Source organism: Odocoileus virginianus, chromosome 15 (genome assembly GCF_023699985.2).
Source record: "Odocoileus virginianus isolate 20LAN1187 ecotype Illinois chromosome 15, Ovbor_1.2, whole genome shotgun sequence".
NCBI lineage: Eukaryota > Metazoa > Chordata > Mammalia > Artiodactyla > Cervidae > Odocoileus > Odocoileus virginianus.
Genome location: NC_069688.1, coordinates 49,952,326 through 49,966,298, shown reverse-complemented (window position 1 = coordinate 49,966,298; position 13,973 = coordinate 49,952,326). Strand labels below are relative to the sequence as shown.

Below are 13,973 nucleotides of genomic sequence, written 5' to 3'. Positions count from 1 at the left end.
TACTTTTCACCCCACATGACTAATTCTGGAAGTATATGACTATGTAAAGTCACAAGTTTCAGATAATTGTTGTGTTACACAACAAAAACTGTGAAGATCTTGGTATATATATCCAGTTAATTTTATAACAAGCTGTTTGATGATAATGCTAAACTCTGTACTAGACCACCTTACCTGCCTCCTGGAAACCTGTATGGAGGTCAAGAATCATCAGTTAGATCTGAATATGGAACAACAGACTGGTTCAGAATCGGGAAAGGAGTGCATCAAGGCTGTATATTGTCACCCTGCTTATTAAACTTATATGCAGAGTACATCACATGAAATACCAGACTGGAATCAATCACAAGCTGGAATCAAGATTGCAGGAAGAAATATCAGTAACCTCAGATATGCAGATGACACCACCCTTATGGCAGAAAGCAAAGAGGAACTAAAGAGCCCCTTGATGAAGATGAAAGAAGAGAGTGTAAAAGCTGGCTTAAGCTCAACATTCAGAAAACTAAGATCATGGCCTCCAGTCCCATCACTTCATGGCGTATAAATGGGTAAACAGTGGAAACAGTGAGACTTTATTTTCTTGGGCTCCAAAATCACTGCAGATGGTGACTGCAGCCATGAAATTAAAAGATGCTTGCTTCTTGGAAGAAAAGCTATGCCAAACTTAGACAGCATATTAAAAAGCAGAGACATTACTTTGCTGACAGAGGTCCCTACAGTCAGAGCTTTGGTTTTCCCAGTAGTCATGTAGGGATGTAAGACTTGGACAATAAAGAAGGCTGAGCACCAAAGAATTGATGCTTTCGAACCATAGTGCTCGAGGAGACTCTTGAGAGTCCCTTAGACAGCAAGGAGATCAAAGCAGTCAATCCTAAAGGAAATCAACCTTGAATATTTATTGGAAGGACTGATGCTGAAGTAGAAGCTCCAATACTTTGGCCATCTGATACAAAGAGCCGACTTATTGGAAAAGACCCTGATGCTGGGGAAAGATAGAAGGCAGGAGGAGAAGGGGATGACAGAGGAGATGATTGGATGGCATCACCAACTCACTGGATATGAGTTTGAGCAAGCTCTGGGAGATGGTGAAGGAGAGGGAAGCCTGGCATGCTGCAGTCCATGGAGTCGCAAAGAGTCAGACACAACTGAGCGACTGAACAACAACAACAAAAACTGTTAACCTGTGCTGAGTCTTTGGTGTTACTTTCCATATTATATGGTCACTTTCTCACAGTGTTAAAACATGTGGAAGTAGATTGCTGACAAGGAATTGCAGGTTCATAGAGGAAGGCATCCTGGAAAGAGAAGTGGCTTAAAGAGTGTGTGATTCTATCTTCATGCAATGAACATCAAAACTCTGTTGAGTTTTTTAGAGTACAAATAATAATAATATTTTTCTCCCACTCCCTGAAGATCTTGTAAAAGAAGTCACTGTCAGCTCATATTCAATGTACTTTGAGACAGTGTTCCATAACTCTGTGTGTGTGTGTGTGTGTGTGTGAGAAGGAGAGATGCTCTTCATTTCCCCAGCCTTCTTTCTTGCGTATGGAGGTAGTCCAGGAATCAGAGAAAGAGCATTGTGATGGCAAAGTCCCTGGGTCATTTCCTTTCTTCTCGCTGTTTGACTTTCCATGAGAAGATCACTGTGGCCACTAGATACCATTCCCCTCCATTTGGCTACTTAGAGCTGTACTTTTAGATGTACCTAAATTTGCTAGGTGGAGAAGGAAATGGCCACCCACTCCAGTATTCTTGCCTGGAGAATCCCATGGACAGAGGTGCCTGGCAGGCTACAGCACATAGGATTGCAAAGAGTCAGTCACAACTGAGTGTCTGGGCAAAAATTTCCAGGGTACCATTTTTTTAACCATTTGACTTCCATAAACCATTCAGACAATAATCTTGGTTGGAACTGCTTTCCCACTCATTTCTGCTCCCACAGTGATGTAATCCAGGATATACAGAAAGTTCTTTCCGAGGGCTAAATGTGAGTTTTTGTCTTCTGCCCCTTGCGTAAGGAATGCTTGTATTCTTCCCCAATTATCTTTTTTAAGCCTTTTACTGTTTCCTTTTAGTTGGTAATGAAACTCGATGTAACAACTCCTTACCCCTCCGCCAGGGAGTTGGACTTTGCCAGGCAGTCCTTCTTCCCATCTTTTTAAAACTACATATGTAGGGGCCCAAGTCCTTCTGATCAAGGCCCAAGAAAAAAAAAAAAAACTACATATGTAGTTTTAATCCATCAGTGGGTCATGGAATCAACATAGCAGGTTGCAGCTGAGATTTTTTAACCATTTCTTAAAAATTGAAGTATAGTTAATTCATAGTGTTATATCAGTTTCAGACGTGCAGCCAGACGCTTCAGATATATTCTTTTTCAGATTCTTTTCTATCCTAGTTGGTAACAAGCTATTGATTAGTTCTCTGTGCTGTACAGTATAGGTCCTTGTTTATCTATTTTATTTATAGTAGTTTGCATCAGCTAATCCCAAACTCCTAATTTATCCCTTTCTCATGACACTCCCCCCACTCTCTCTTTTGGTAACCCTAAGTTTGTTTTCTGTTTCTGTGAATCTGTTTTTGTTTTGTAAGTTAAATTCATTTATATCACTTTTTTAGATTCCACATATAAGCAATATCATAAAGTATTTGTCTGACTTCTTTCACTTAATATGATAATCTCTAGCTCCATCCATGTTGTATAGACTCTCAGTTTGGGAAGATGAAAAAATTCTGAAGATGGATGCTGTTGATAATTGCACAACAGTGTGAACGTACTTAATGCCACTAAACTGTAAACTGTTAAATGGTTAAAACAGTGAATTTCACATTATGTATGCTTCACCACAACTTAAAAAAATCAGAGAATATCATATTTTGAGTAATCCCCCCTCTGATTTTATGTGTGTACTAGGTTACAACAGAAGTGTATTTCTTATTTTGGGTCTGAATTAAGACATTCTCCCCCAGAAAGACAGTTCTAAGGAATAGAGAGAACATGGTGTAGCAGGCACTCACATTGCGCCTTGCCTTCTCTCATCCATTCAGTGCTCTCCCAGAATGGACAGGGCAGTGTTTTTCCAGTAGGCAGGAGAGAGTTTAGGTGAACCAGTGAGAAACAGTGCTGCACTGGCGTGAATGACAGCATGATATTATGAGTTCTCTTGAGACGGGGTAGGCTACCCACTCCAGTATTCTGGCCTGGAGAGTTCCATGGACTATATAGTCCATGGGGTCATAAAGAGTTGGACAGGACTGAGCGACTTTCACTTTCACTTGGGAACTGAGGGTAATCACCAGCAACTAACATTAAACTAAGTAGCCAGTATGGTACCCTGTTTGCCAATCAGGAAAAGAGGGACAGAGTTGTTTTTTTTTTTCCTATCATGGAGTGATAGACCTTATGCCAAGCAATTTGTATGCAGTACTTCCTTTAATACTGAAAAAGCAAGTCCAGTTACTCACTTTACAAATAAGAAAACTGAGATTTAGCAAGGTGAAATTATTTGCCCACGATTACAATATAAGTGGTCGGGCTTCCTTGGTGACTCAGATGGTAAAGAATCTGTATGCAATGTGGGAGAACCAGATCCAATCCCTGGGTTGGGAAGATCCCCTAGAGAAAGGAATGACAACCCACTCCAGTGTTCTTGCCTGGAGAATTACATGGACAGAGGAGCCTGGTGAGCTAGAGCCCATGGGGTCACAGAAAGTCCTACATGACTGAGCAACTAACACTTTCACAGTATAAGTGTAGCAGTTCAAGCATTTTCATCTAGGTTTTCTTAAATCAGTCATTCTCTGCTTAATCTCTATGCTGTATTCTAAAACTCTTAATACCACAGAGGGATCCAGAGAAAAGCTCAAGGCTTTTCCAGTCAAGTCAGATCATTGTTGGATACCTGCAGAGCTATTGTTGTTGGATACCTGGAGTGATATCCAGGAGTGAATTTTTAAGGATTATGCTTGGGTCCCTGCAGTGCCTATGAATCAATCAAGATTCAGACTTATTAAAACACTCCTTGTTTAAAGGAATTGATTCCCGTCTGTGGGTCACCTAGAACAACCTATAAGTTTCTTTGGCTCAAATGAAGGTATGGATGTGTAAAACTCCTGCTATACTTTCTACTTTTAGAATATTTCCTTTGTTTTAAAAATTAGAATTTCCATTAGGAACTTATTGATTATTTGAACTATTGAATCTTGAGTTCTGTGTATTACTATTTGAGAGGTTTTGCTCCTTAGAGCCATTTTTGCTTTTCTATTTCTGATTATTACACATCTCATAAGTCATGTTTTTCCTTTTGATATCTGGATCAGATCAAAGTCCATCATACTTAATTAAGGAAATGAGGCTGCTGTAAGTGTCCCTAGCACCATCACTGTTCTCATCTTTGACTGTTTAGCTCTATTATACAGATATTTTTAATCCTTATGTAAGAGGTAAACATACAGATGCTACTTTTATAGTGTATGTGCTTTCATGTATGCTAAGTTGCTTCAGCCATGTCTGATTCTGTGTGACCCCATGGACTGCAGCCCACCAGGCTCTTCTGTCCATGGGGATTCTCCAGGCAAGAATACTGGAGTGGGTTGCCATTTCCTTCTCCAGGGGATCTTCTTGACCCTGAACCTGATCACACCTGGATCTCTTATGTCTCTTGCATTGGCAGGCCTGTTCTTTATCACTAGTGCCACCTGGGGAGCCCTTTATAGTGTATAGTGATGATCAAATTAAGGTGAATATCAAAAAAACTTTATTGATTCAAATATAAAGCATATTCATATTGCATGTGCCATATTAACTTTATGTTTAAGACATTTTAATTTTGTTATAACTCAAATTTTAAATATAGATTAATCTAGTAACATTTTAGATAGAACTTCATGAGTGAAAGAGTACTGACTGCTTGAATATATATGTTAGGAGTTGCTATAAGACCTAAAAATATTTTTTTAACCATTGATTTGTACATTTAATTTAGGAAAAGCAAAAAGTCAATCAATTTGTTATAAATAAAGATTGTGATACCTTAGCAACTTTTTCAACTTGTCACAGTATTTGCTACTCTCAAGAGAGAGAAAAGTAAATTTTGGAAAATATCAAAAGTGTCAAAAATGGCAGTTGGTAAAAAAAAAATTCTTCAGATAAACACCTCAAATTGTGTGCTTACAGTTTTAGAACTGATCTCAAAGAAGTACTCTCACCTGGATTTTTAATAATATTTTGACTAACACTATACCCTATTTTTAACAACTTCTTAAGGGAGAGAGTTCATATGTGTAAAACACATGTATTAATACAGCTAAGACAGTTTGGCCTTTTTGAATAAATTTTTAATTTTACCTTGCCAATGAGATCTTTTTTACCTGTGATTTTTTTTAAAGTGAAGTGGTTGATTTACAATGTTATGTTAGTTTCTGGTGTATAGGAAAGTGAGTCAGTTACATATGTATAATATGTATAATATGTATATATATGTTTTCATATTCTTTTCTGTTATAGGTAATTACAAGATATTGAATATAGTTCCCTGTGCTATATACAGTGGGGCCTTGTTGTTTATTTTAAATGAGATTTTTATTTATAACTCCACAAATAAATTCCTAGAAAGCTGTTTGGATTAGTATGCCCATTTATAGAAGTATTAAGACTGTACCTAGCTGCATTTTCATGCATAACATTTCATCAGAAACATTGGCCCAGAGTTGTGTTTCCTTTATATACAGTGGATTTTTGCATACAGAGTTGTAACATTGCAGTAAATACCACCACGCTATAAACTCCTTGAAGTTAAACACTCACTAAACCTAGCTTTCTTTTCACCACTTCTGTCAAAACCCAGCTGAAGATTCACACTCTTGAGAACCCCACGTGATCCACCCCATGCCATTCTGAGTTCCTCTTTGGTCTCTGCTCTGGCCACACTTCCAACTCTCCTAATCCTCGGTGGTTGTTCCATTTTATACTGTTTGTAAATGTCGACATATTTTATACCACCAGTTAGACTGTGACTTCATTGAAAACCTAGGATTTATTTCTTTAGTTTTTCCTGTCATAGCTTTCCCGAGGACACTATAAGCCAGTGCTTCTTCTCTAAGCTCCTTATGGATGTGGGAGCCAGGCTCCACCACAGCTATAAGCAAATTTCAGATTTGGCAAGAAGAGGGTGGAAGACGGTGAGGGGGACTAGGGCTGCATCAATTCAGGGAGCCACAATGACCAGAATGCACCCTGGCATCTCCCAGTCCCCAGCTCCATGTCTCTGCGAGCAAACTAAGGCGAGGTAACGAGGCTGCATGTTCCCATGCACACCGGCAGCCACTGAAAAAATTTATTTCCTCCTGCAGATTCCTTCACTATTTATTTTAACCGAATTTTTCTGGTATAGAATGTGTTAGGGGGATGGACAAATAGAGGACCCAATACATATATTGAGTATATGTGTACTCAATATACATGCAGTATAGTTGTCCATGAGACCTTGGTTCTTCTGAACATGGTCATAACTTCTATGGCACCTAGTACAGTATTCAGTGGCTATTCAATAAATAGTATTGACTGACTTATATGGGAATATGGATATGGACAATATGGAGAAGTAAAAGATTTATGATGCTGAAAACATTTGGTCTTTTGAACAGCAGAGTCATACTCTGAATTGTGTTGGTCTTTAATAGGAGAACAACTTGTCCATAAGTCATGTGAAAATTGGGTTGGCGGTCAATATGGTCTGGGGTTTCAGTAATCCTATGAAACTGCTGCTAATAGCTCATGAGAATAATCAACAAGATCTTAATTTTTAAAAGAAACTCATTTATGTGAACAAATATGGAAGATTTGATAATATACTGACTATAGGATTATGGGAGCTAGCTTTCAAAACCCTTATAAAGGTGTTTCATTTATATGATGTTGGAAAATTTAGGTTACTCAACTTTTATTAATTATTTCCCACAGCTCTGCAAGTGAATCTGGTTCTCAAAGCACTTGTGACCAACTTGTAACTCCAACAGCCCTGGCTGCCTGTACCAGAGTTGACTCCTGTTTTACCCCATGGTTTGTCCCATCTCTCTGCATTTCCTTCCAGTTTGCTCACCTGGAGTTCCATCTTTGTCATCACCTTGATCAGCTTGGCACAGGTACTCTTTATTTTAGCATCAGAATAACATCCACTTAATACTTACTGTTTTGTCCCTACACAAAACTCCTTCCCAAACGACCACCACTCACATGGGGAAAGAGGACATTTTTAGAAGCTGTGTTTATCTCCTTCAACAATGAGCACCAGCAAAGTTATTCTGAAGTTTTTTATTTCATATAATAATTGTCCCCCTTATGTTTGAACCATCTCATGCACCTATTATATAGGTTACCAGTTACATTGAATTGCCATGATTTAATGTACTTCCTAATGAGAATTTTCAAGGAAGTTACAAAGATTGCAGGTTTTTACTATTACTCCAATTATGAATTTTTTGAAAGAAGTACATCTGTTTTTGTTTTATATTCTGAGCCATTACATTAATGGCAAATAGTTTCCAAAAGTACTTGATACTACTTTATCTTGAAAAGTATAAATACCTTCCACCAAAAATGGACAAATTCTCCAATATTTTAAAGGACTAGCATTTTTACAAGTTTATAAGGTAGAAGAGTAAGTTTTTCCACATATCAAAAGTGACCTTTTACAAATTTGCTCATGTTCTTGAATAATTATTCCTAAAAGTCTGTACCAAATCTTTTCTACTTAATACATTTTGATTCTGGTCTTAGGTTTTCAACCTACATGTAATGGAAAAAGGGGAAAAAAACAGATTAAAACTAAACACAGCTGCTGTTAAGCATCTTGCCTTTTCAGCAAAAATGGAGCTTAACCTGTATTTTCTAATTCTGGGTCATGTTTTTGGTTTTCAGATTTGGTGGGTAGATACAGAGTACTTCTGTGAAACAAGCCTTAAATATTTACCTCCTCTTCATTTTATTTTTATCTGCAACTGTAACCTTTGGAAAGAGACCTGCTGTTTGAACAAAACAGTTTTTTGTCAGTTTTTTTTTTTGTTACCTTATTTTTGTTGGTTTGTTTTTCCTTTTTTAAAAATTTTTTTTGTTTTGTCTTTTTGAACAAAACTGTTGTTTACAAATACCAAATGGTAATTCAAATGTTATATTATCTTCAAGAGAATGTTTGAATTTATTAACCAGCAACTATTGCATTCAATAACCAAGAAGTGAGTAATTTAAATGTCATCTCTGTATTTCAGTAAAGTCTCAACTGCTGTATTTCTTGTTTGTTTTTCTCAACAGCTCCACCAAAATACCTACAGCCATTTATTTCTGATAAAAATATGCCATCTGAACTAGAATACATGATTATTTCCTTCAAAGAACCGCACATGTATCTTCGACAGTGGAACAATAGTTCTGTCTGTCAGGAGATCCAGTTCTCAGCTCAAGCAGACTGTAAACTTCTAGAGTGCAGAAATGTGACAATGCAAAGCTTGGTGAAACCTTTCAGCATCTTTGGACAGACTGCAATTTCCAGCAATGCAGTAGAAAAGCTGATTGATTGCTCCATCATCATTGACTCAATATTTGTAAACTTTGGGCAACATGTAGTTCATTCTCTCAACACTGCAATACAAGCTTGGCAACAGGTATGCACATTCTAGAACAGTTTACCGTTTGTCCGTGTGTGATCTTTTACTAGACACTTTGTGTTATCACTTCTAACAATAAATTAAGCACAAACAAAAATGTGAGAGAATGAAGAATCTGACGGGCATCATTATATTTGGGGCCTGTTCTGTTTTGGCAAAGCGATGCATGTTATTTTTAAAACCTTTGGAGAATATGGGTTCTCTACACATGCATCAGAGATCATGCCCACATTTTTGTGACTAATGTACCACATCTGTGTGGAAAGTAACATATTCCCAGAAATTTTTTCCAAGTATTATGGCTTTAGTTTGCCAAAGCTTCAACTTGGTATGTATCAAATTGTCTAAGCAGCCATTGCAGAAATGAAGAACCTGTGTGAGCCTTTCTCATAAAAGCATTTCATCTTTCAAAGCAAAAAGGCAGTGAGAGGAAATACGTGAGCATGATATAATCTTAGCTTTTCTCCCATTATTATTCTGCCATTTTGATTCACTAAAAAAGCACTCAGTATTAGATTTTTCAACCAGCTAAAGACTCTTGATGAGTAATTTTTTACTTTTATCTTTTGTCAGAAATTAGCCATATTAGAAAAGAGATAGGATATAAATCTGTTTCAAATGATGTATTTAAAATGGGGAACCTATCCGTGTTCACTATCATGAATATAATTTCACAAAATATTTGGATCATAGTATGTTCAGTGATTTAATAACAAATCACTTCTGCTTCCCTTACTGATTTTCAGTATAACATTGCATTTTCATAAAGCCTGTCTTATTATTTAAGCTGAGACATTTCCTCACATTTTGTATGTTACACGCATTTGTGCAGACTAACTCCCCAAGAGAAATGGTCCTTCACTCCACCCTGACCTCAAGTGGGGATGGGACAGTGGGGTTGCAGGGAGGCTGAGTTCTCCAGCTTAAGAATTTTTATGGGAATGAATTCTTTTCTTTATGTGCATGAAGACCTATACAAGACTAAGGAATTAATTACCTAACATGGCACTACAATAGCAAAGGGAAAGAAGATAACACATCTGTTTCATATTTTAAAATTCTTTTTTAAGGGCATTCCATGGTTTTCTTGTTGCAGAGGACATGCGTAAAATAAGAGCTAGTGTGATCTAAATCTTTGCAGCTGGTTCGAATAGCGATGTGAAAAAAACCTCCGTGGCTCCAATTTCTGTTTTTTGTCATATTTTGAACAATGCATTTAATAAAAAACAAACCTAGAGACTACAAGAGAGTCATTGATAGAGCATTTAAACCCAGGATATTTTTGTCTTGGTATCAGGACCATTATAAAAGGACTCGATGTGTAACAACTACTGCAAAATGGCCCTCAGAAATCTGTTTCCTCCCAGGGTAAAAATATTCTCTTAGACAAAGTTATACATATAAATAAAACACGGTGCATAAATATTTAAATGTTTTAAACCACATCAGAGTGTGAATGACTGACTGGCTAACATAGTGCCTTGAAGGAATATTCTGAGTTTTTTTAAAAAATGGAATTGTATATTTGATTAAGTAGAGCCATATGTCACGTAGCATATTGCTGACAGGTACATTCTATGAATAGTTGGTTCTGATTTATACAGGGATTTGACAATGTTAACATGAGCCACAAGAGGATATACTTCTGTAATTGTTGCTGTAATTTTCTTGTTTCCTCCCATGTCAAGGGTCCTTGCCACCAAGTTTTAATGTGGTAGGCATCTAGCCCTGTGTGTTCTAAAGTAAACACAAAAATGCACTACTTTGAAATTATAGGACATTTGACATTGAAATGGTCTCATAGAGGGGTTATTAAGTTCATTGTTTCTAAGATGTTCTGAATGTGGTTTACCCCCTTTAGAAGGGAAGCTTAGCTTCCCAAGCTTGGATTTTATTGTGTATATAATGCTCATATACAGTGTAATTATTGCCAATGAGAAATGTGAATTTAATAAGCAGGATATGTTATTTGAGTTCTCCAAATACTTTATCAGATTTGTATCGGAGACAAGTCATTTGTATCCAGTGTGGATGGACCAGACAGTTGAAGCATGAAACAATTTGACCTTTCACCTTTAGGTCACAAGTTCAAGATTAACAGAAGCCTTCATCAGTGTCTGATTTCTCTGGCTGTAGATTTTTTTTTCTCTTTTGTGAATGATTAATGTTTTGTGAAACCAGATTAAGGACCCAAAGTGCCACTTGCAGTTTGCTTTATATTTCTATGTCACATTCCCACATTTGGACCAAATAGCATTATAAAGGAGATTTTTATTTAAAAGTTAAGATTATGCTCATGTGTCTTATCTTAGACCATAAGGATATCCCTCTTTAAATGCTTAACACTCCAGCACAAATCTTAAATGTAAATAAGCCATCTTTTAATTACAAAAGCGTTCTGAGGTTTTGCTTTTATATGATGTCATATACAATATGTACCAATTTTTTTATAATAGACTAGAATTTAAACATCCCAAGAAATGCTTAAACTTATTACAGTTATAATGAACCCCACAGATGAACGAGCAGTGGAGAAAGTTCCCTCAGGACTTCGAATATTCTTTAGAAAAATGTAAACAACCCCCTTGTGTTCTTTCATTTACATTTTTTTTCCTAAAACCATCATTTATTAAAGGTCAGTTTTTAGAGATGAGGAAAGTAATATGACTTTTTTTCCTACTCAGTCCCCATCTGGTAACTTAACCTTGGTCTAACCAGCAGATTGATCCCAATTCATTAAGAAAATTGAATTTCAGTCTCAGGTTGACTATCTAAAGTGGGACACTGGAATCATATCCCTTTCTTCATGTTTGTATTCTTGGACCTAAAGGAGAGAAAAATGTTTACAAGGAGAGCAGTTTATGTTGATTATATAATGCTAAATGGAAAAATCTCATCAAAACTAATTATACACTATGACTCCAGTTTAATTAAAGGTTTACAAACCTTTAAATATATAAGATATATAAGATAGGATTGGTCTGTTTTACATATAACCATTTCCTTAGCATCCTCTTAGCAACCTTTTTCTGGGCAATGGAACTCCAGTTGGTCTTTTGATTCTTGAGTTTCATCCTGCTTCAGTGCCATTCTTTCGCTTGGACCTCTTTTCCTCCTTGCTCAACTAACTTCTTCCGACTCAGTATTCAGGTTCCTGTCTTCAGGTCATGCTCTCAGAGTAAGCAGTCTCCTGAGATCCTCCCAGATCACCTCAGGTCCACCTATTTTATGCTTACACAACACTGTATATTTTGCCTTAACCGTACTGATTCCTGAGCTGTGCTTAGTCGTTTAGCTGTGTCTGACTCTTTGTGACTCTATGCACTGTAACCTGCCAGTCTCCTCAGTCCTTGGGATTCTCCAGGCAAGAATACTGGAGTGGGTTGCCATGCCCTCCTCCAGGGGATCTTCCTGATTCAGGTATTGAACCCAGGTATAAAGCTGTATATTTTCACTATTCAAAAAAAATACATAAGATAGGATTGGATAGGATAGATCAGAATGGGAACAAGCAGGACATCAGAAGGGAAAAATTGCTGGAAAAAAATTCTCCAGAATGTTAACAGCAGTTATCTCTGAGTCTAAAATTAGAGACTTTTTATAAAAAGAAATTCAGTGCTTCCTGTGTTTTCTTTCTATTGGAACCTGTATCACATTTATAATTTTAAATTTGCTCACTTATTTGTTTCATAAGTGTTTATTGAGTACTTACATGTCACTCATGATACTGAGAACAGGAGATGAAGTTGTAAATAACACCGAACTGGATCCTGCCCTTATGCAGCATAGAGTCTAACAATGGAGACAACAGTGACCTAAAATCATGCAAGTAATTACTCAGTCATGGTGGCTCAGACAGTAAAGAATCTGACTACAATGCTGGAGACCTGGGTTCAATACCTGAATCAGGAAGATCCCCTGGAGGAGGGCATGGCAACCCACTCCAGTATTCTTGCCTGGAGAATCCCAAGGACTGAGGAGACTGGCAGGTTACAGTGCATAGAGTCACAAAGAGTCAGACACAGCTAAACGACTAAGCACAGCTCAGGAATCAGTACGGTTAAGGCAAAATATACAGTGTTGTGTAAGCATAAAATAGGTGGACCTGAGGTGATCTGGGAGGATCTCAGGAGACTGCTTACTCTGAGAGCATGACCTGAAGACAGGAACCTGAATACTGAGTCGGAAGAAGTTAGTTGAGCAAGGAGGAAAAGAGGTCCAAGCGAAAGAATGGCACTGAAGCAGGAAGGAGTTTGACATGTTGGATGAATTGAGAGGAGGCCTGTGGTGTTGGAGGAGCTGAAAGGGGCTCCAGAGGTGGAGCTGGGGTCTAGAGGAGAGTGGTTCAAGATGCAGCGGGGGCCGGACCAGGCAGAATGCCTGAAACCCGCGGGCAGTCCAGTTTTGAAATCACAGCTCATGATTAAAAGCCACAGCAAAAAGGAGTATGGTAGACAGCAGGTAATTATTGGTTATAACTGCTTCAGTCTCACTTACCCAGAGATGCTTTATGATTAGTGTGGTTGTCAGGCAAGGTTCCACTCCATGAGAACAGAGGGTTGGTGCGAATAGACAGATGATAGAGTGAGCGCTTAGAAGTCCCTCAAGGATGCGTCTAGAAGAATGAGATATTTCAAGGCCTCTTCACTCAATGCAGCCGTGGAGCTCTGCCTGCACACCTGGGGGGCCTTCTGGTTGATGAGGAGGGGCTTGTACCTTCCAGGATAACTGTTCTCATAAGGTTCTAGATCAGGTCTTGGTCCAGACTGGATTCCAGTACATCCATCCATAGACTCCTAGGCTTCAGGCCACATAGTCACTTAAATCTCCATGCTCATAATGATATAGCCCTTTTTACTCTCCCTCCCCGTAACAAAATGGCAAATGATGGAGTGTGGCTTTGTTACATTATATAGAGCCACAACCAGGAAATAAGAGGCCAATTGGAGAAACCGGCCCAGGGATCAAACCCATGTCTCCTGCATTGCAGGAAGATTCTTTACCATCTGAGCCACAGGGAAGCCCTATCAGTGACATACTAACTCCCATTATCTGAAAAGTCATTGGCTAATTAAGATTTTTTCTTGCATTCTCAAGTTAGCCATTCATTTAGCTATTCTGTTTTCCAAAGATATGTTGATTGTTTTTAAGCCATAACCTAGTCAGGGTGATAAAGAGAGTAAACACAGAAATGCTCTTTGGCTCAGTCAGTGTTTTGATGTAACAGCAACCAATGGAGAAGGAGGTATCCACACATTAGGAGCATATTACTAATTTGCTGAGCCTCAGATTAATGAAAGACATTTGCTGAT

General features: G+C 37.9%; 1 protein-coding gene across 8 annotated transcripts in view; it reads left to right on the top strand.

The window, feature by feature from the left end:
• Positions 1-13,973, top strand: part of VPS13B (vacuolar protein sorting 13 homolog B) — a 780,541-nt gene that overhangs the window by 677,260 nt on the left and 89,308 nt on the right. For all 8 annotated transcript variants that reach the window (XM_070477337.1, XM_070477338.1, XM_020914637.2 and 5 more), the window contains 2 exons: positions 6,962-7,143; positions 8,309-8,658. In XM_070477337.1, the coding sequence (XP_070333438.1) occupies positions 6,962-7,143; positions 8,309-8,658 (532 nt within the window). The remainder of the gene's footprint in view (positions 1-6,961; positions 7,144-8,308; positions 8,659-13,973) is intronic.